The 24,033-nt window shown below is 39.4% G+C and overlaps 1 protein-coding gene across 8 annotated transcripts in view; it reads left to right on the forward strand.

The window, feature by feature from the left end:
* Positions 1–24,033, forward strand: part of camk2d2 (calcium/calmodulin-dependent protein kinase (CaM kinase) II delta 2) — a 46,184-nt gene that overhangs the window by 6,443 nt on the left and 15,708 nt on the right. For all 8 annotated transcript variants that reach the window (XM_087841789.1, XM_087841790.1, XM_006787281.3 and 5 more), the window contains exons 3-6: positions 13,858–13,917; positions 19,350–19,404; positions 20,392–20,457; positions 22,609–22,681. In XM_087841789.1, coding sequence (XP_087697915.1) covers positions 13,858–13,917; positions 19,350–19,404; positions 20,392–20,457; positions 22,609–22,681 — 254 coding nt within the window. The remainder of the gene's footprint in view (positions 1–13,857; positions 13,918–19,349; positions 19,405–20,391; positions 20,458–22,608; positions 22,682–24,033) is intronic.

Raw genomic sequence — 24,033 nt, forward strand, 5'->3', positions numbered from 1 at the left:
CTACAGAAGTTATATTTTACACTTCTTCGACCAGGAAGGTGTATGGAAAGGTGCAGGATGTTGTTGGTTTACATAAAGGCAGGTAGCAGACAGGCAACACAAAACAGTATCGACACAAATTTTGAATGACAGTTTTGCTGCCATATCATGCTGTCAATATATAACATTTAAAATTGGTGCCTACTGTTATTAGAAAGTAATTTCAAAGGAAATCCAAGAATTGTATCATTTCCAGATGACATGCAAACACTACAGACAATCACTTCTCTTCACATTCATTGACTTAAAACCATACCAGTTTGTATCTTATACATGATGTAAGACTGTCATATTGTAATATCACTGCTATAGCAACCCCATGCATTTGCATTCCCTAGTGCGCACAAGAATGAGACAACCCCGGGCATGTCTGAGAGCAAGATGCCCTCTGATGATGATATACTATCTAAAAACCGACCAACCAAAAAAAAAAAAGAAAAAGAAAAAAAACACTAGCACCTGGTGATGTGCAACTCAACTGTAAGCAAATGACTCAACCAACTGGATTTTCTTGAAATATCATAATAAAAAAGTTGATCTACATATTGCCATTTGAAACATGCCAAAACTAGCCACTTGGCATAGGTGCTCACTCAGATAGAATATGCTCAATATTAGATAGACAGTCTCCTGGATTGTTGTTGCTACATTTTTCATTATGCATTTACTGGTGCTGTTTACAGGCAGATTGCGGCATTTCCTTAAAATGCACATTAAATGTTTAGTGTTATACTCAGTTATTTCTCAGTTCTTAAAGTCTTAAATTAAAATGCTCATCGAATTCTTACCCAAAATGTAATATTTAAACGTGTGAGTACTGACTGAATAGTAACTAAGAAGGTTAGTATGTGCTCTATCTGTCAATCAATTTATCTATTGCAGCATATCTCTATCTTCTCCTCCATATCCTAACAGTCTTTTGCACATTGCTGAGTGTAGTGTTTGTAATAGACACCTTGGGAGATGGATCAGTGTCTTGACACTTGCGTGGACAGATTTTCCAAAAATACTGCAAAGAATTATCTCACCACTTGTGCATGTGGGTCTCGAAGTGCATACGTACTCGCCCTTCCTCTTTCTTATGTGTGTTCATATAGAGGTTTACATACTCTGCATGCTGGCGTGTCAAATATGGACTTACCCTCTTTCGGCGATAAGCCCTGGAATTGCAACTCTGATTCCCTTCTCTCTGCCAGGATCATGACCTTCCCCCTACTCCTCTCTTCTGTTCTCTGTGTTTGTGCATGCAAGTGCATGCGTGTGTGTGTGATTATATATAATTGAAAGGGGTTTAGGATAGGATTGGTGTCTGGAATGCAGGCAGATCAAGGCACTGCGTGTGTGTTTGCTGCTTCTAGTTAAGTAGGCACACATGTGGTGGGCCTATTGAACCAGCCACATTTCTAAAATCTGCAGTCCTGATTATGCAGCATTTGATTTAGAGCAGCAGATGAGTTAGTGAATATGAGTGGAGAAACAGAATGGAAGAAAAGGAAAGGAAGCAGAGGGAGAGAGACAGAAAATCAGAGTGAGATAGAGAAGATGGTCAGTCTGTATTTAAGTGTGTGTTTCTGTATTTCTCATAGCTAAAAGCTTGCCTAGTTGTGTTGGTTTGTACTTTTATTTTTTAAAAGATGAGCTCTTGGGTTGTCGATACTGATATCCAAGTAAATACTTAATATTCAATGCCAGTTTTGATATCACAGAGGAAAAATGACAAAAAAATTTAAAATAAAAGTCGGTTAAAAAATATATAGATTAGCATAATACAAACAAACAAATTTTAAGATTCTTTTAGGTAGTGCAAAAACCCCCAAAACTATTGTCATTGCTGATCAAACACAGTTGGAAAGGTAGATTGCCTTTGTTTCTACTTGGTGCAGACTTTTCTCACCTTCGTTCTGGTACTTTCAGAGAAACAGTTTTTAGACAAAAGAGAATGTGACCCTGTTAAATTACCAGGAGAGTGTATTAAGGCTACATACTGGCGGGATTGATAATCTTTGATGCCCATTTCTCCATGTTAATGTTATTAATTTATTATTAGTCATAGCAATTAGCCGCTGCCTTAATCATAACTTAACAGACAGCTAATGGTGCTATCAATTAACTGCTAATAGTTAAATTGCAAACATTAAATGTTATGATACTCAATTATCATATTCTTGTTTTAAAACAATAAATTATATATTACAAAATAAGTCCATACTTCCCAGTTGATATATTTTGTTATGTATCTACAACCATTTGCACACTGCCTTGGTCACTGACAACGTCTGTCATGTGACACTGTTTGTGAACGACTGTACTAAATAGTAATGTTATACTATTATTGGTTGTGATTACATACTATTTTTTCCTCACAAAACGTGTTCATTAAATGTGCACAGCATGGTGATTTTAAAAGAAGTGTTACTGTAGCAAGTACAAAAATGCTATGTTGCAGAGTGTGTTGTCTGCATTGCATTTGAAAAGTGTAACCACCCATGAGATTACTTTTGTCTCCTTGCTGCCACTACCATCATTGTACTGGAAAATGTTGTAGGAGTGACATCACACTGTCTCGCTGTCTTTCTTCCTCTAACTCAGATGTTTTAAAATTTGAAACCAATTGATTTAGTGAGAATTGGTACTCATTAATACCAATGCAATTGGTTGGTATCTTTAAAAAATACAGAATTTGGCACTCAAGCTAATCAGGGGTTGTGTGCTTTCAGCTTTGTTGATATAGAAATTTTAGAAAAATTTTAAGTATTGATTGATACCCCAGTATGCTCATTGCATTGTTTTGAGCATGGCATGGTGATAAGGAGATGGGCTGTGAATCTGGAAATCATTTCCAGCAAATTAGAGATGGTGGTTTATCTTCTTCTATCTTCTTTCACCTGGCACATGTTTGACGAAAGTCTGTATTATATGTGAGGAGACGACAATAAAGAGACAGCTGAGCCATTTGACAAACATAATCATATTAATAAAAAAGAAATTAATCAATAGGTCTGTAGGACTAAAAACAGAGAGAAAGGGGAGAGGACTGTGGTTGAGATACACAGATATGCACGCAGGAGAGAAGGAAAGGAAGGAGGGATCAATCAGAAGAAGGGGATCACATGACTCACTGGGTACTCAAAGGCTAAAAATATATTGTTTGTGCTCTCACACCCTGACATACACTCAGTATTGAAAATATTCTCTTTTTCTGTTTTTTGTGAGTGTTTAGCTGTTTGGCGAATTAACAAAGCACTGAACAGCAAATGTGTGTTTGTAGATCCCACTTTAAGTCTTAGTTTTGAAAAAAAAAATTCCTGTATAATAATGCATCAAGTTATCAAATTAATTTGATGCATTATGCCAAATTTCTTACAGAGCCGTCTGCCACATATCATGGACCTTATTATTCAAATGTGTCCTACCACTATGAATAGACATTAGACTGATGGCAGTCATCAGCACAGAGTCTGCTCTAGATTTTCAGATGTGAAACGTGAACCAACTTTGTCCATTAAATTCAATGTATGCATTCAGTGAAAGTAAAAAATAAGTGATGCAGCTCTCACTCTTTTAAAATCACAACATTTTGACTTAAGGTTAAAAAAATGTTCAGTACAATGTGTGCAACAAAGCAAGGGTATTCTTAGTTACAGATTAGATTAAATTTGAATGCATCGCCTACCTCCCTCCTTTTCTCTGTGCTTTTATATGTTAATTTTTTTTCTTACTTTATCAGAGTCTTAAAATATTTAGTCTGAACTCCTGCTGCAGGTAAACTGTGTACGGTTCATATTGTTACTGTCCTACTTCCTGCAAAGAGCTGTTGTGTGACACTGAACATATTTATGACCATTTAGTCATCGGCCATGTACCAAATGATTTCAACATTGACAAACTGAATATTGATTAGATTGTTTAAATATATTTATGTCTGTGACAATCTTAGAAGACAAAATTCATAATAAAACATGTAAAAGTGTGCATTGTAGTTCAAAATGATGTCACTTCATAGATGGATTAGCACAGCTGCAAAGTTGCAAATGCATTTTCTACTTTTGGCATAGAAAACTGTACATCTGTCATGAGTGTATTGACACTGCCTCATTGCATAGACAGTTGAGCAAAAGCATCTACTACATCACTTAACCAGCAGTTTCCTTTGAAGTGGCAATTTTAGCCACACTAAATGCTAGCCATGACTGTGTCTGAGCTATAGGTCCTGCATTGTTATTGTCTTCAGTAGGCCTCATCAGCAGTGTTGTGTTAAGCCATGCTTAACTTGCAGGTGCTTTTTCAATTTGAAGTGGAGCACTTCACAGCCTGGAAATACTTATCACCCAGACACAATTTGTAGTTCGCTGTGATGATTTTGACATCTCTGGGCTCACTCTTGGAGATAGAGTGAGGAGTTCAGTCAGTGGAAGGTCTCCTAGTAGAGGAATTGCTCCTCCACATCGAAAGGGCAAGTTCAATGTCTAACTGGAGAGTCTGCAGTGCATGGCCTGGCTTGGTTTTCCCCAAGTGACTCGAGTTCTTTACTTTGTAATGCAATTTTCCCACAAGATACTTGTTGCACTTTCTTCCAAAATTAAAACTAGAAAAAAAGAGATACCAGTGGTTTTTTTCCCCAGAAAAAAAGTAGCTCCATTAAATTGCTTCTCTTCTACATTAAAACTATTGCTTTCCCTAGCTAATAAAAACTGGAAAACTGGATGGTTCAGTCAAGTTCTCTGTGGGTGTATTGGAGGCATTGCAGAGAAATGCAGAATAAATTAGGTCTGGTAGTTGTATTAAAGAATTTTAAGTGTTGACTAATCTTTTTATGCTGTTTCATGGTTCACACAGATTGCACATATGTACCTGCACACCCATTCATGTATTTATATGTACTAATATATTTCTTACAAAGCTTGATCACATGGCATGCATTGCAAATGGAAAGCTGCAACCTTTCTGTTTAATTTGTATTTTATAAAATTTATTTATTTTTTTCAATGGGGCTTTTCTGTTTCTTAAATAACAGGTCAGGTTATATTACTCCTGTTCTTGTTGCAAAAATTTAATTCTCAAGTTGAATCTTTTGTACTGTGTTTTGGTACCTTGGTGCTGCCAGTTCTCCTGAGCTGCAGGACACAATTCCTACCGCAGTACTGTAGCTGTAATCAAAATAAAGAATGTGCAGCACAGTAGGGCTTGATTGCTGCAATAAAATGGGGTCTTTGTCTGTGATTATAACTAGTATTTTGAGAGTCTCTCCTTGTTGAGGTGTTTTCAGAAAATGCAGCTCAGATTAAACCACTTTTACACATCAGTCTAATGTGTGTGGTATATCTCTGCATTACAGTGTATAAGATAAATGCGGACATTACCGTATGTTACAAGACTCTTGGGGCAGTTTTATCTCTTGACACCAGCCACCTTTTGTTTCTCTTCAGAAGAGAAAGCAAGGGAGTTATCAGTTTCATAATTCTTCCTCTATTGCAAACTAACAGAGGGTGACGGTGTCTCAGCATCCTGGATGGTTTCATTAGATCCCTGGGAACGGTATGGAAGAGGACTACTTAGCCGCTGGCAGCAGAGGATGTTACATTCACTCCACTACATCTTTTTAATTAAAACTCTTAATTAAATGGAGTAGAGCAATTCCAGGACCCCGTTGCGGTGTGTCGCTGTCTGTGTGTGTACATTTGTGTGTGGTTTGAACATTTGTGTCTGTATCAGCGTTAAGACTTCAGAAAACGTTTGTCGTCATTGGTGGTTAAACCATTGATTGTTTAATAGGGTTAACTGAATATGTATTGGCATTTCCAGAGGATGGTTTCAGCTGCTCATTTTTCTGACCAACACTCAAAACATCCAAAGGGCTATGACCAACAAAATTTGGAATTTTTACTTAATTGATTACTTAAGTTTTTAATTGGTTATCAGAATTTGTTATTGTTGACTGGTATATAGAATTAGCATATTTTATACTGGTAACAGCAATATTTTTAGCGAGTAAGGCTAAAAATATGTATGAATTCCCCAGATATTTATAATGATCATTGCAAATATAAGAAATTAGTCTTAAGAGTGTTATTTCCATTATAAAATAAAAGTGAGCAGCATGAAACTGGCATATTATCATCGATAACTGCATCACTACTTATTCATGACTCTTTTTTTGGTACAAAGCTAGAGTTAGCTAGTATTGGTTCTTTTTTAGCTTAGGAGCCATTTTCTGTTCAACCCACTTCCAAAAATACTTTGATATTATCTCCCCTGATGACTGGCAATCTATACTTTGGAAAGAACGGGTCAGCCAGTGTGCTGCTTTTTATACTTGGCCTATCAGCTACTGATAAAGTTGGAGGGTCACCATGCAAAACTGGAGTCTGAGTCACATTTGATGAAAGACCACTCAAGTGACCTTTTAGCTTCCCAAACATGCATGACACCTAATTTAAACAGAAAATGTGTTTTCACATATCAGTTTTGTTTGTTTGTTTGTTTTTTACATAAAAGTGCCTACAAGAATTTATTTTGAAGGATAAAATGTAAAAAAAAAAACAAAACATAACAATTGTCATGGATGCCTTTTTTCATTTGCATCTTGCACTCTTACACAGGCACACTATACTGGAAATATTCTTTGTAGGCCAAAACTGTGTATGAGCCAAATGTTAAATAAGTAATTTCTTTTCTTTTCCTCCCTTGTAATAGAGACTACACTCTTTACATGTAGCTACTAGTGCTGTGGTTTTACTATGACATACTATGACAGGTCAGACTGTCAATACTAGCCTGTTAATTAAGTCACCGCTTAACACTGAAGTCAGTAGTAACATTAACTACAAATCTACATGTAATGAAAGTAAAATTACCCCATACTTTATACAGAAAACAAAAATGTTACATATCAAGAATTAATAGTTCATCATTTAGATCATTTGGAAATTGAAATTGTAGTTGTCACCATGGATGCAAAAACATCGAGGATGTAAAAAAAACTAAAAGAAAATAACAATAATAATAAAACTAAGCACAGAATCATTTCACTTAAAGATTCATGCCATATTCTCAGTCTGCTTCTGTTGCAGTGAAGATGGCTCTATTTAGCTTTTTAGTTTCAAAGCTGACCTCTTTACCTTGTTCTTTTTAAAATGTATTCATTCATTTATTTATTTATTTTTAATAAAAATGTTTGGACATGTTATGTTGTCCCAAAATTTGCTTGTGTTGGACTTGCAGGATATAAAACTATAAAGACACTCACAGAGAGAGCACTATACTGCTGCAGTGCGGTTGCAGATGTGACACTTCAGACCCAGACTGAAAAAGAAAAAGAAAGAAGCAGCAGTGGAAAGAAACAAAGTGGGGTAGAGGTGGAGGTTCACTGGGGTCTGCAGCTGGAACTTGTCATGTGATACACTGATTTACATTGGACAAAATACCAGCTCTTTTTTTTTTAACCAAAAGTATAATAAATAGATTTGGCAAGAGCAAAAGTCTTTGTCTTCACCAGATAACCTGACATCTAGACTTTTTTCTTTCTTACTCATTTATTCATTTATTTTCCTCAGAACTGATTTGATTCTTTGCTCACACCGAGACTACTGGCTCTGAGTTTTAGATAACTTTAACGTTAGCCCTTTTTCCTTTGTTAGTTTATTTAAAATGTCCTCCATCTTCAGTTGGGTGAACTGAAGATGGGCTTGCTGTTGCAAATGTTTTTGTGCCTTTACTGTAGGTTCAGTGGGATTTTTACTAGTCACTTTGGAAACAATTCATCAAATGATACTTGCTAACCTGTCGATCGTATTTACCCCAGCAACCTACTGCAACCTACTGCTAACGGTTGGTTCTCTCCAACTTGCAATTGTGTCCATTTAACGTAAGGAATAATAAAACACAACTCAAGCAACTGAAGTGTACAGGTAATGGAACAGAAAGAACAACTCAGAATGAAAGAACACATAACTCTTTGGTTTACAGTCATACCCTTTACTAATAGAAACCTGGAGATTACAGAAAATGAGCAAATGCACAACACAGCAGACACTGGTTATCAGCCAGTCCCCACTTTCTCCAGGTTGAAGAGCTATGTTTCTGTACATTCCCTAGTAACAAATTAGCATATTTATACATTCACTTGGCAGCACGGTGGCACCGTGGTTTGCACTGTTGGCGCACAGCATCAGGCCGGGGTCTTTCTGTGTGGAGTTTGCATGTTCTCCCCGTCTTTGCGTGGGTTCCCTCCAGGTACTCCGACTTCCTCCCACAGTCCAAAGACATGCAGTTTGTGGGGATAGGTTAATTGATAATTCCAAATTGCCCACAGGTGTGAATGTGAGCGCGAATGGTTGTCTGTCTCTGTGTGTTGGCCCTGCGACAGACTGGCGAGCTGTCCAGGGTGTACCCCGCCTCTCGCCCTATGACAGCTGGGATAGGCTCCAGCGCCCCCCGCGACCCTGAAAAGGAGAAGCGAATGAATGGATGGACTTTTGAAAGAAGTAACTTGTGATCTGTTCTAAAATGGTGCAAAGTGTAGGAGGCCTAATCTGAGCAGCATACTTGGAATGCTAATGATAGAAAATCGATTATTTAAGACATTAAGATTTATGAAGTGACTAATACAACAAGTCAGTATTTTTCTGTAGACTGAAAAGGAGCCGACTGAAAGACCGCACACTAGTCTCCTTGCATCACTCTACATTTGGGGAGGTTAAATCTATACCTATAGCAATACATACTCGCCACAAACTTTTAAGATACTGTTTCTGTTGTAAATACCTTAAATAGATATTTCAATCTTTTTGTGGCTATTGCACTGTGTCATGGAAAAATATAACAAATTTGTTGGATTGTTTTATGAGACAAAGAAGTGCATTTGGTATTGAAGAGGAACACGGCTACTTTTCAGCCATTACAAACAGAGTAGCTGTATTTTTTTCTCACACCACAGCTAATTAAAGACAAATTATGACAGTTAAAATAATAAAAGTAAAAGAGAACAAAAAAGAAAAGGTTTGTTTTTGTATACTTTAAATGAACTTATCAATCATTGTGGTCTTTATTGTGCCAGACAGAGAAGCACTCATACTTGGACACTTTGAGACGGTCAGCCCAGATCAAGCCAAAAAAGGTCCAGACTGGGTTGAATGAAAACAGCTGACCGGACGTTCACATTTGTTGGCACAGTTGCTACAGTTTTAACCACATAAGCAAAATTACTCTCACTAGTGTCTGTGACAGCAGGAGTCAAGCTTGCGCAAGCAGAGTTGAGTATTGTGAGGCTTTTCAGCCAGTCATAACTGATTGTTTGAGACATTTTGAGAGTCAGCTTTTTTTGCAGCTACAGTCTGAAGAGTGAATGGGTAAAATGCGATTTACTCATGCATTAAAAAATAAAAACACGCTGTTATGCCAATGCAGGCAGTCACACCTGTACTCGTGCACTTTTGTGCTCCAATCCTGTTAACTTGTATGAAGCTTGCAAAAATGAGAAACAAGCTCTCAAAGGAAAACCAAGTAATCTTGTGGACTGTCTCATTCTACAGTTACTGTCTGCAGTCCCTAAACACTGCAGATGTTCGACATTAAGGTTTGATTTTCTCCTAAAATCAACAGCATACTACAATACAATGCAATACAATTTTATTTATATAGCACGTTTAAAACCAGGGGGTACACCAAAGTGCTTCACAGTAAAAATAACGGTAAATGATTACACTGAACAGTAAGTCATTAAAACAAGGTAAAATAGAGAAAGTAGAGAAAACAAACAAAAAGCATTAGTAAGTAGAGATAGGGAGAGATCATGATAATTCAGAGACATGAGTAGCGATACAGCAATTAATGAGCGGTGAGAATTAGTGAACCGGAAAAAGCCAGGTTGAATAGGTACGTTTTCAAGCGTGCTTTAAAGGATTGAATGGAGTCAGAGGCACGAATGGTAGCAGGAAGACTATTCCAGAGGTTTGGTGCTATAGAGGCAAAAGCACGATCACCCCTAGTCTTCAGACGGTGCCTGGGCTGGGCCAGAACTGACCGGAAGATCGTAAAGAACAGTTGGGAGTATAGAGACTGAGGAGGTCGGTGAGATAGTCAGGGGTAAGGTTGTTTAGGCATTTGAAAGTAAGCAGCAGAACTTTAAAATAAACACGAAATTTAATAGGCAGCCAATGGAAGTCAGAGAGCACTGGAGTAGTAGAGCCAAACTTTCTAGTTCCGGTTAGGAGACGAGCCACAGCATTCTGAACGAGCTGTAATCTTTGGAGGTGAGCAAGTTGGAGTCCAGAGTACAGCGAGTTACAATAATCTAATCTGGAGGTCACAAATTCATGTATCACTTTTTCAGAACGAACAGAACTTTATTATGTTTAAGCTCTTTTGCATGTGTTGTTGCATTTTTCTCTAATCTTGTAGCTGCTGAGGGCTCTAATAAAAAGCTACAATTTTAATATTATCAAAAAAATATATTATCTAAATGAACGCATCCTTTGCAGACAAATGTTCACTACTCATCAATCCTTAGACTATCTGCACTTTTTCTGTGTACATACGCATCTTGAGACTCAACTGTTGCATTACAGAATCTGTAAAGCTCAATTTCTGACGTTCCATCCTCATCTACAAGACTAGACGTGTTTAAGTTAGGAAATAAGCATACGTAGCTCTAACTGTATTTCTGCAGAGTTTTAAAGTTGTGCGTGAACTCTCAATATCTGCTATTTGCATTCAAGGCTGGTTCCACTGCAGAGGAGAGGAGAGGCCTGACGCTCTGATTGGTGCGTGAGTTGCTAGACAACAGATGTCCAGCCGGCTAGGAGGTGGACTACCTGTGGAGGAGGGAGAGAGAGGAGAGAGACAGAAAGAAAAGTGGAGGTGGAAATGACAGCGAGGCTGTCATATAACAAAGTACAGTCGATGAATACTGCAAATAAAATAAAAAAAAAATACAACCACCCTGGCACAGCCAAATATGACCACCCATTATGGAGCATTATGGAAGAATGGTTCAAATCGTTTTCAGAGTTTGATTTTTTTTTCATCTTGGGAAAAAAAACTTACAGTATTTGTGTTGAGGTCTGAAAACGTGCTGCAGTCTTTCCTAAACCATGTCCTCAGTATTGCTAGGTATGGTATAATTAGGCCAGATAACTTTATTGCTTAGTGTACAAAGAATAACACTAGATTGTGTCTTAATTGTAATATAATGGTTACATAATGGCATTAATGCATTGTGCATACTATTATTTTAACAAAAGTCCTGCAAACATACTTAAAACTATGGGTATTGTTTTATTTTACTGGACTTTAACAATGTTGATAAAGCAAAGTACAATGAAAAGTAGTCCGTTAAATTCCTTAAGAACAGCAAATTGGCTGTTGTACCAGTGTAAAATACGCTATGATGCTAGTAGACTTAAGTGATGTACTGTAAACACAGGTGTATTATAAAAAAACTAAACAAAAAACAATTACTTTATGTAGCAGAAAATGCAAATGTGAAAATTAGATATTTGTGAGTAATGATTTTCTCAATATTGGCAAAGGGAAGACAGAATGTGTTTTGTGTTATACTGACACAAAAGGATGTGCCATTCAGCAACATAATAAGGCTAAGACAGAGATGGAGAGATTAGTGACCTTGCTCAGAGAATCCTGCTAATCATGCAGTAATGGCTAGGCTGCTCTTGTTTCTGGCGCTGTTTGTGGGCTTCTGTGCTGTTGTGCTTGTCTCTACAGCCGGCAGTATGCTTCAGCAAAATTGAAATTGGCATGTTCTCAGGAGCATTATGGCAGACTTGGAGCCACACAGAAGAGCTGCAAGAAATTCTGCATGCAGGAAGGCATGCAAGTCCTTTCAGAAGTTTTTACACAGTTTGCTGTGTAAAAACTTCTGAAAATTTGGCTTTGGAGCCAATATGACTGTTGAAAGAAAAGAAACAGCATTTTTTAAGTTAATGAAGTTAATTGTGGCTGTTCTTGGTAGTTAATGCTTGGGCTGATGGATGAGAAAGCTTTTTCGCAACAGTAATCAGATCAATTCATTGTAGACCTTTTTGTAGTTTCATCATTTTATCTCTTCTTCTTTTGCCTTTAAATATTATTTTTTTTGTAGTTTTGTCTGCTCATGCTATATAAGGTCAATTTTATTCTGGATTAAACTTTGTCACTAGGGCTGACAAACATCTTTGTCACCTTTCTTTGGAGATAAGTACTTTTCTGTCATAATATGTTTTTTTTATACTGGCATTTTGCTGCATATTTGAGTGCACGCCAACGCCAGTCTCATTTAAAGCGCACTAGCTTTGTTGTTGTGCTTGCCTATTGTTTTCCTATAGGTGCGTTACACTGACACAAAACAAACAGATACCTGGACCTATAATGAGAACAAGCAGCCTAGTGTTCTTTGCTGGTCTTGCTTCTGTGCTGCACTGAGCCCACAGTTTCCATAGCACCAAGAAGAGAAGAAGAAGGAGGCAGATGAGAGTGAAAAATAGGCGTCCTATTTTATTTTGGAAAAATGTAGAACCTCCTGCTCTCTCTCTCTCTCTCCCTCCTGTCCTGAGGCAAAGCTGAAATGGGTCGCCTCAGCACCGGATTGTCTTACTCATTGCAATGACTCACTTATTCTGAATCAGAGTCACTGGACATTGGGTTTCTTCTGACAGAGATTTGAGTGTCACTTCATGTTTGCTAAGTCAGATAAAATCAGTCTGAGATATGTTATGCTGTCTGGGTTGCCATATTTCCTGTCTGGGATTTTTGTTGCAGTACAGTTAGATTGCAGTATCTAATACCTGCTGTTGTTCTATTCTTTGCTTCCCAAAAAACGTCTTTTTTCCCCCTCATAAAAATTGGTGGATTTCATGTAAAGAAGCATGTACATGTTCTCCCAGCATCAGTTAAGGGTCCACTATTAAAACAAGCTCACCAAAAGCTGATGTTGTATTTAGGTGGAACATTATAATCAATGCCGTAAAGCATATACTTCTTTAAGGTTTCGGAATATGAGTGAAATCGTTTTATGGTATGCATAATATTACTGTGGATGTGGTAAAAAAAAGTCACAGTTTATTGTAACCCAAAGCACTTCATTACAGTAATGTAGAAATCTACAAATATCATAAAGGTTCTGATTAAATCTCACCATTGGTGTAATACAGAATTACATAGCTGTTTTTGTATTACCGATTATATATTATTTCAAAATACCCTTTGTCTGAAAAAAGGGGGTAGAAAATAAATAATTTTAACATATCCAGATTAATTGTTTAACACAGATTTTAATTAAAAACATAAAGAAAAAACGGTATGAGATTTTCTTTTAAACATTCAAAAGGATTACTGTATAAATCTATTGTATGATACATCTGCAAAACTGCAGCACAGTGTATATTTTGGGAATACAGATTTCAGATTTCCCTCAGGGCACCAAAGGGGACCTAAAAGTACATTGCAGGAGCTTATGCTGAGCCCGACGCGAGAGGTCAATATGAATCCTCTGTGGCCGTTCACTGTGTTTGTTGTTCACTGCCGCCTGCCTGTTTGCGGCATATTACCGAGCACATATCAGGTCACATTATTTTTGTCAAGCATTTCAGTTCTGATAAGGAAAAGAGCTGGCTGACACCACGCCAGCGCACACACACACAGACAGACAGACACACACACACTGACGCTGACAACCAAATACTGCAATGTGTCCTCCACTGAGTCAAAACTAAGTTGCATCCAACTTCACGTTCTATTATTTATAAAGCCAATCACAGGAGGGAATCATGAGGAGCATTAAAATAACCCATCTCTGTGTTTGTGTCTCCTCTATTTTTCTTTTAGATCATCAAAAGCTGGAGAGAGAGGCGAGGATTTGTCGTTTATTGAAGCACCCCAACATCGGTGAGCTGTGTCCTAAATCTCGGAATACACACACACACACACACACACACACACACACACACACACACACACACACACACACACACACACACACCCACACACACACACACCCTTGTGCAAATTAAAACAGGTCTTTTCAGGTCTCTACTGATTTCTGCTAGGGATATTCATGTTCTAGACACAGTTACGAGAGAGAAAGGAGGAGAGACCACGAAACCAAGTGTGTGTGTGTTCTAGTACGGTTTGTAATGATTATGCTGCACCTGTGTGCTCTTGCAGCTGAGTCATCAAAAAGATACACTAGCCGTACACCTGCTCTCTAAACCTTTACACCCCTCTCATTAAACCTCTGAAAGAAGTGGTCTCTCCTCATTTGTTTTCACATTTATAGACACATGCTCTTTCTTCCCTTCACTGCTGTTGTTTCATATTTCTCTAATAATTTCTTTGTAGTTTTCTGAGATGTATTTGCTATTTGAAAGTTTGAGAGCAACAATGGCATTAGGTCTTTGATCCTGTGGCTTTGAAATCAAGACAATAATATACAGTGGGGCAAAAAAGTATTTAGTCAGCCACCGATTGTGCAAGTTCCCCCACTTAAAATGATGACAGAGGTCAGTAATTTGCACCAGAGGTACACTTCAACTGTGAGAGACAGAATGTGAAAAAAAAAATCCATGAATTCACATGGTAGGATTTGTAAAGAATTTATTCGTAAATCAGGGTGGAAAATAAGTATTTGGTCAATAACAAAAATACAACTCAATACTTTGTAACATAACCTTTGTTGGCAATAACAGAGGTCAAACGTTTACTATAGGTCTTTACCAGGTTTGCACACACAGTAGCTGGTATTTTGGCCCATTCCTCCATGCAGATCTTCTCAAGAGCAGTGATGTTTTGGGGCTGTCGCCGAGCAACACGGACTTTCAACTCCCGCCACAGATTTTTTATGGGGTTGAGGTCTGGAGACTGGCTAGGCCACTCCAGGACTTTCAAATGCTTCTTACGGAGCCACTCCTTTGTTGCCCGGGCAGTGTGTTTTGGATCATTGTCATGTTGGAAGACCCAGCCTCGTTTCATCTTCAAAGTTCTCACTGATGAAAGGAGGTTTTGGCTCAAAATCTCACGATACTTGGCCCCATTCATTCTGTCCTTAACACGGATCAGTCGTCCTGTCCCCTTGGCAGAAAAACAGCCCCATAGCATGATGTTTCCACCCCCATGCTTCACAGTAGGTATGGTGTTCTTGGGATGCAACTCAGTATTCTTCTTCCTCCAAACACGACGAGCTGAGTTTATACCAAAAAGTTCTACTTTGGTTTCATCTGACCACATGACATTCTCCCAATCCTCTGCTGTATCATCCATGTGCTCTCTGGCAAACTTCAGACGGGCCTGGACATGCAATGGCTTCAGCAGCGGAACACGTCTGGCACTGCGGGATTTGATTCCCTGCCGTTGTAGTGTGTTACTGATGGTGACCTTTGTTACTTTGGTCCCAGCTCTCTGCAGGTCATTCACCAGGTCCCCCCGTGTGGTTCTGGGATCTTTGCTCACCGTTCTCATGATCATTTTGACCCCACGGGATGAGATCTTGCGTGGAGCCCCAGATCGAGGGAGATTATCAGTGGTCTTGTATGTCTTCCATTTTCTGATGATTGCTCCCACAGTTGATTTTTTCACACCAAGCTGCTTGCCTATTGTAGATTCACTCTTCCCAGTCTGGTGCAGGTCTACAATTCTTTTCCTGGTGTCCTTCGAAAGCTCTTTGGTCTTGGCCATGGCGGAGTTTGGAGTCTGACTGGTTGAGGCTGTGGACAGGTGTCTTTTATACAGATGATGAGGTCAAACAGGTGCCATTCATACAGGTAACGAGTGGGGGACAGAAAAGCTTCTTACAGAAGACGTTACAGGTCTGTGAGAGCCAGAGATTTTCCTTGTTTGAGGTGACCAAATACTTATTTTCCACCCTGATTTACGAATAAATTCTTTACAAATCCTACCATGTGAATTCATGGATTTTTTTTTTCACATTCTGTCTCTCACAGTTGAAGTGTACCTCTGGTGCAAATTACTGACCTCTGTCATCATTTTAAGTGGGGGAACTTGCACAATCGGTGGCTGACTAAATACTTTTTTGCCCCACTGTATAATATAAGTCAAACTCTTCTAATTTCATAATATTGAAACACAGTGTAGTAATGCTTTACTTTCTAACAGTAACAGTTTAGCAAAGGCTAAAAGTGAAAGCAAGCCAGCTATTCTGTTTTCTCATAAATGCAGATGTTAAAACAGTGATGATATGCTATCCATATACTGTGTCTGTTTCATTTATACAGCACCAAATCACAACAACAGTTCCCTCAAGGCGCTTTATATTGTAAGGTAGACCCTACAATAATACATACAGAGAAAAACCCAGCAATCATATAACTCTCTATGAGCAAGCACTTTGGTGACAATGGGAAGGAAAAACTCCCTTTTAACAGGAAGAAACCTCCGGCAGAACCAGGCTCAGAGAAGGGGTGGTCGTCTGCCAGGACTGGTTGAGGAGAGTGAAGGAAGACAGGATAAAAGTATGATTCTATGCAGAGAGGTCTACTGAGGCCATAGTGAGTGAGAAAGGTGACTGAAGAAGAAATACTCAGTGCATCATGGGAAACCACCAGCAGCCTACGCCTATTGCAGCATAACCAAGGGAGGATTCAGGGTCACCTGGTCCAGCCCTAACTATATGCTTTAGCAAAAAGGAAAGTTTTAAGCCTAATCTCAAAAGTAGAGATAGTGTCTGTCTTTCGAATCCAAACTGGAAGTTGGTTCCATAGAAGAGGGGCTTGAAAACTGAAGGCTCTCCCTCCCATTCTACTTTTAAATACTCTAGGAACAACAAGTAAACCTGCAGTGCGAGAGTGAGCTGCTCTAATGGGGTGATATGGTACTACAAGGTCATTAAGATAAGATGGGGACTGACTGCGGCTGCAGTGATGCGGACGCTGCACCGGTCCGTCGTGGTGAAAAGGGAGCTGAGTGTAAAAGCGAAGCTCTCAATTTACCGGTCGATCTACGTCTCTACCCTCACCTATGGCCACGAGCTGTGGGTAGTGACCGAAAGAACAAGATCGCGGATACAAGCGGCAGAAATGAGCTTCCTCCGAAGGGTGGCTGGCCTCTCCCTTAGAGATAGGGTGAGAAGTTCGGCCATCCGGGAGGGGCTCAGAGTAGAGCCGCTGCTGCTCCACATCAAAAGGAGCCAGCTGAGGTGGTTCGGGCATCTGACAAGGATGCCTCCTGGGCGCCTCCTGGGTGAGGTGTTCTGGGCATGTCCCACCGGGAGGAGGCCCCAGGGCAGACCCAGGACACGCTGGAGAGATTATATCTCTCGGCTGGCCTGGGAACGCCTTGGTGTTCCCCCGGATAAGCTGGAGGAGGTGGCTGGGGAGAGGGAGGTCTGGGCCTCTCTGCTTAGGCTGCTGCCCCCGCGACCCTGCCTCAGATAAAGTGGATGAAGATGGATGGATGAATGGATGGGGACTGACTATTTAAGACCTAGTATGTGAGGAGCAGGATTGTGAATTCAATTCTGGATTTAACAGGGAGCCAATGAAGGGAAGCCAATATAGGAGAAATATGCTCTCTATTTTTAGTCCCTGTCAGTACTCTTGCTGTAGCATTTTGGATTAGCTGAAGGCTTTTCAGGAAGTTTTTAGGACATCCTGATACTAATGAATTACAGTAGTCCAGCCTAGAGGTAATAAATGTATGAACTAGTTTTTCAGCATCACTCTGAGACAGGATATTTCTAATTTTAGAGATATTGCACAAATGGAAGAAAGCAGTCCTACATATTTGTTTAATATGTGCATTGAAGGACATATCCTGGTCAAAAATGACTCCAGAGTTCCTCACAGTGTTACTGGAGGCCAAGATAATGCCATTAAGAGTAAGTATCTGGTTACATACCATATTTCTAAGATTTTCAGGGCCGAGTAAAATAACCTCAGTTTTATCTGAATTTAAAAGCAAAAATTTGAGGACATCCAGGTATGTATGTCTTTAAGACATTCCTGCAGTTTAAAATAATTGGTGTGTGTTATCTGACTTCATTGATAGATAAAGTTGTATGTATACTATGCCTTGTGATGATACTGCCTAAGAGAAGCATGCATAATGTAAACAGAATTGGTCCTAGCACCAAACCCTGTGGAACTCCATAATTAACCTTAGTGTGTGAAGAGGACTCTCCATTTACATGAACAAATTGGAGTCTGTTAGATAGATATGATACAAACCACTGCAGCGCAGTACCTGTAGTATCTACAGCATGCTCTAATCGATCTAATAGGATATTATGGTCAACAGTATCGAACGCAGCACTGAGGTCTAGCAGGACAAGCACACAGATGAGTCTGTCTTGGTCTCTGGCTGATTAATAGGCTGGTGTGGAAAATTGCTGCCACACCACCTCCTCGGTCTGTGCTTCAAGGATTCTGATAGTTATTTTGACTCAGGGTGTTGATTGATTTAGGCTAAGATAAACATCCTGCTGTAGCCAGGTTTTGTAAGGCAGAATAAATCAATTTGTTAATCAATTGTTAACTCAAGTTAATAAATGATCAACAGAGACTTGGAAGGGAGAGACCTAATATTTATTAATCCACATTTCACTGTTTAACTCTTTGGTGCAAATGTGGATACTGTATTGTTCTTTCTTTGTCATTTTTTTGTGTTTAAGTCATTTTTTGCTCGTTTTTAGTTTGTTTTTTTCTGTTTGGGAGTTGACACACTCTCTACGGAGATGGTATTTTCGGGGGAAATGGGAGGAGAGAAGCTGCAGAGAGGCGTGTAACAGTGCAACTCTGCTTCCTGGTCCCAACTCTGGATAGTCACGTCTTGGGGGGTTTAATAAATTTGGCCAGATTTCTAGAAATGAGAGCTGCTCCATCCAAAGTGGGATGGATGCCATCTCTCCTACCAAGAACAGGTTTCCTGCCAGCAATTTAAGGAGAACATGTGGTCCAACTACAGAGTCTGACATTGTTTTGGCAAAGTTACACATGATTCAATATTAATTCTAGTAACCTTCAATTGACGTAACTGAGTGTCATAATTGCCGTGATGTGAATGATAATTTTACTGAATTTATTTTTAGTATTGTAAAGAATTTCATAGACATATAGCTACTTCCAAAATAATTTAGGTTTTATTATGGGAAAGCGAGATTTCATCAAACGACAGCCATCACTATTGACAGCTTTACTATGAAAACTTAGAAGTCATCTATTATTAGTAACATGTTTTGAGACGTTTTAAGTGTTATATTGTAACTTTGTTGACACCGCTGGACACTGCTGGTCTGTTTCTGTTGGCTGATTTTTCTTTTCTCTGTCACACTTTTCTCTCCTTTTTTTTAAATTTGCGCTCCTCCACAGTAAGACTCCATGACAGCATATCAGAAGAGGGTTTCCACTATCTGGTGTTTGATCTGTGAGTAACACACACACACATACTCATTCACACATTTTGTCAATTCTCTTCACCATACCAATTTTTATATACTATCTCTTATTAATGAATTATTATGTTGAACTATTACAGTAACTGACTATTTTTAGAATGCTAATAGTCAGTTACTGTAATTTGGTGAGTTACTTGCAAACATTTTTTTTCTTATTTTCGTTTGGAACATTCCACATTCCAGTATAGCATTGTTCAGCTGTCTGTGAAGGTTCTCAGTCATCCAGGTCATCGTAGTCAAAGGAGCTTTCAAAGAAAAGCGTCTGGACTTCTTTAAGTTGCTTGAAGACGTTTCACCTCTCATCTGAGAAGCTTCTTCAGAACTGAAGAAGCTTCTCGGATTGTTCAGCTGCTTGTTAATGCAAAGGTCTGAAAGATGATTCAAGTGGCTTTCAACATGGCACAGTTATTGATCTTAGAATTTCAGAAACTGCTGAGATCTTGCCACAAAACCATCTATTGGGTTTACAAAGAATGGTCCGAAAAAGAGAAGCTATCCCTTGAGCAGCATCAGCAAGGCCCCCGAGTATCAACCGATATAAATGCGAAACCCAGCTAAGTATCTTTGCTAAACAATTTATCCATTTATGACCACAATGTGTCCATCCTCTGATGGCTGCTTCCAACAGGATAACACACCCTGTTAAAAAATGTAATATAATCTCAAACTCGTTTCTTGAACTTGACAATGAAGGGCGTTCACTGTCACCAGGTCCAGTAAAACACCACTGGTATGTGGTGGAATGGGATATTCACATGATGATTGTACAGCTGACAGAATTAAGGCAGCACTGATGGCAAAAAGGGGTACAGAGTCGATACTACCGAGGTGTAATAGTTGAAGTTGCCAGTGATTTTTGTAATTGAGTCCATAGAAAAAATGACAAGTCTGTTTCAGTTTTCATGACAGCCAGAATCATGAATACACTAAATAATGATCTCATTCTCTCTTCCCAGGGTGACAGGAGGAGAGTTGTTTGAAGATATAGTAGCCCGGGAGTACTACAGTGAGGCTGATGCCAGGTAACACACACACACACACACGCTGCTGAGCAAAGCAGCCATTATGCATCTCTGTCTGTTACCCGAGAGAACAACTGTGTGTGCCTATATGTGTGTTTGTGTGTCTCACATATGGTTGTCTCAGAGGTGTGATATAGTTACCTTGTGTCAGGGATCTCAGAGTTATTTATAAAGATGATTAATGACAAAAAGCCTGCAATATTAATCATACATAACCTACAGTGGGGCAAAAAAGTATTTAGTCAGCCACCGATTGTGCAAGTTCCCCCACTTAAAATGATGACAGAGGTCAGTAATTTGCACCAGAGGTACACTTCAACTGTGAGAGACAGAATGTGAAAAAAAAATCCATGAATTCACATGGTAGGAATTGTAAAGAATTTATTCGTAAATCAGGGTGGAAAATAAGTATTTGGTCACCTCAAACAAGGAAAATCCCTGGCTCTCACAGACCTGTAACGTCTTCTGTAAGAAGCTTTTCTGTCCCCCACTCGTTACCTGTATGAATGGCACCTGTTTGACCTCATCATCTGTATAAAAGACACCTGTCCACAGCCTCAACCAGTCAGACTCCAAACTCCGCCATGGCCAAGACCAAAGAGCTTTCGAAGGACACCAGGAAAAGAATTGTAGACCTGCACCAGACTGGGAAGAGTGAATCTACAATAGGCAAGCAGCTTGGTGTGAAAAAATCAACTGTGGGAGCAATCATCAGAAAATGGAAGACATACAAGACCACTGATAATCTCCCTCGATCTGGGGCTCCACGCAAGATCTCATCCCGTGGGGTCAAAATGATCATGAGAACGGTGAGCAAAGATCCCAGAACCACACGGGGGGACCTGGTGAATGACCTGCAGAGAGCTGGGACCAAAGTAACAAAGGTCACCATCAGTAACACACTACAACGGCAGGGAATCAAATCCCGCAGTGCCAGACGTGTTCTGCTGCTGAAGCCAGTGCATGTCCAGGCCCGTCTGAAGTTTGCCAGAGAGCACATGGATGATACAGCAGAGGATTGGGAGAATGTCATGTGGTCAGATGAAACCAAAGTAGAACTTTTTGGTATAAACTCAACTCGTCGTGTTTGGAGGAAGAAGAATACTGAGTTGCATCCCAAGAACACCATACCTACTGTGAAGCATGGGGGTGGAAACATCATGCTATGCGGCTGTTTTCCTGCCAAGGGGACAGGACGACTGATCCGTGTTAAGGACAGAATGAATGGGGCCAAGTATCGTGAGATTTTGAGCCAAAACCTCCTTCCATCAGTGAGAACTTTGAAGATGAAACGAGGCTGGGTCTTCCAACATGACAATGATCCAAAACACACCGCCCGGGCAACAAAGGAGTGGCTCCGTAAGAAGCATTTGAAAGTCCTGGAGTGGCCTAGCCAGTCTCCAGACCTCAACCCCATAGAAAATCTGTGGCGGGAGTTGAAAGTCCGTGTTGCTCGGCGACAGCCCCAAAACATCACTGCTCTTGAGAAGATCTGCATGGAGGAATGGGCCAAAATACCAGCTACTGTGTGTGCAAACCTGGTAAAGACCTATAGTAAACGTTTGACCTCTGTTATTGCCAACAAAGGTTATGTTACAAAGTATTGAGTTGTATTTTTGTTATTGACCAAATACTTATTTTCCACCCTGATTTACGAATAAATTCTTTACAAATCCTACCATGTGAATTCATGGATTTTTTTTTCACATTCTGTCTCTCACAGTTGAAGTGTACCACTGGTGCAAATTACTGACCTCTGTCATCATTTTAAGTGGGGGAACTTGCACAATCGGTGGCTGACTAAATACTTTTTTGCCCCACTGTACCTAACACTGCCAGCTTTATGCTGAAAAGCTGCATCCCGAGGGAGAAAGAAAGGGGTGCGTGTGTATATCTATGTCTTTATGTTATGCATGTCTTTAACTTTAACTTTTTGCAGAAATAAGTTCCCATAATGAGGCTTAAAATCACATATTAACAAGAGAAGCATAAAAAGTTTGATGACGAGAACAGTGTTATGAATTAGGTTATTCTTCTCTTCTCGGTTATTTTCCCTAGTATCCTCTTTTAAAATATATTTTTTCTTGATTTTTTTTCCCTCTCTCTCCTTTTAATTTGATCCATCTCATTCCTCCACTTTCCCACCCACAGCCACTGCATACAGCAGATCCTGGAGAGTGTCCATCACTGCCACGTTAATGGAATCGTTCACAGGGACCTGAAGGTTTGTATGACCACAGACATTGCTGCAACCTTGTTGACCAAACAGAAAGACAAAAAAGTCCTGACTTGGTAGCAACAGAGAGAAAATTCCATTTTGTCCTTTACATATTTTTGTTTTGCTTCTTTTATGATTTGTTTTATGAAATAAATAGGTAATTTTCATTAAATTCTCCATTATAAACCTTCTTAATTATTACATTGTTCATTCTTTCTTTTGAAGGCAATAAAAGTAATAAAAGGCAATATTTAAGCTGATATGACCTTGACCTTAACTCTGAAATATGTTGCCAATCTGGTCTGCAAATATTTGATTCGAGCCTACCAGATTCCAACACTTCTTCTTGCCTGCTTGTCTTCTTCTATGTTGTTGAGTTAGTATGCTTGGCTAGTACCCCTGCCTGCTCGTGTAGAGAATGAGGAACCTCTTCTAATACCTCTAATATGTTGAAGACAGATTGAAAGTATGTTGAAGTTATCATGGCAGTAATTTTGTGAGATGTATGACTGTGTAATGTAATTCAGTGCTGGTTAAAAATAGAGGCAATCACAAGACAGACACTCAGAAATGATCCCCATTCGCATAGTTATGTAAAAATTATGTTGAGATGTGAAAAAATTTTTTAAGGTCATGACTATTCCAGTGGTAGCCCGTATTCTCACAACGTCCCATTAGCATTTTGATGTTAAGCAAAGAGGTGGGAGAATGCTAAAAAAAAAAAAGCTGTTTTCAATGTGACTAAATGGATTGTGAGCTTGTGACTGCAAAAACACCCCAGAAAGAATAACCAAGTTTGAGATTTCCATTCTGTGACTAGGATTTCCTTTGCTGAAGCAATTTCAGGTTTTTACATGCTTCAAAATTAGGACGATTTATTAATCGTTATGTTAATCGTTATGTAGCTGTGTCTAGTTGTCAGTTACTGTCTATGTCCTGTTGAGTCATACGTCTGCCATAAAGTGACTGGGGCTGCCTGTGTTTTGAGTCTCTAAATGTTAGGAAATGCATTATTCATTAGAGCACACTGTCTAACTGGCCTTAGGTTAGCAAAGACCTTTCTGCACCTGCGCCTTTGTTAGTGCGTATGCGTTTAAATGTGTGTGTATATGTGCATGCTGTTGGCTTTCATAAATTTATGATGGTGCTAAATTGTCTTAGTGTGCAGTGTGTGTCATTATACATATGTGGCTGAAAGTCACTTGTTTTTACACCCACGTCTCCTGTTCCACCACAGCTGCCCCCTGTATCTTTCTCCCTGCAGTGTGCACTTTGTTCCTGCTCATGGATTCTAATAGTAGAGTGTTTTTTTAATTTACACATCACTTCTACTCCCTTTGAATCCATGAGGCTGGGGG

This window comes from Neolamprologus brichardi, chromosome 6, assembly GCF_056152115.1.
Source record: "Neolamprologus brichardi isolate AB-2024 chromosome 6, ASM5615211v1, whole genome shotgun sequence".
In the NCBI taxonomy this organism is placed as follows: Eukaryota; Metazoa; Chordata; class Actinopteri; order Cichliformes; family Cichlidae; genus Neolamprologus; species Neolamprologus brichardi.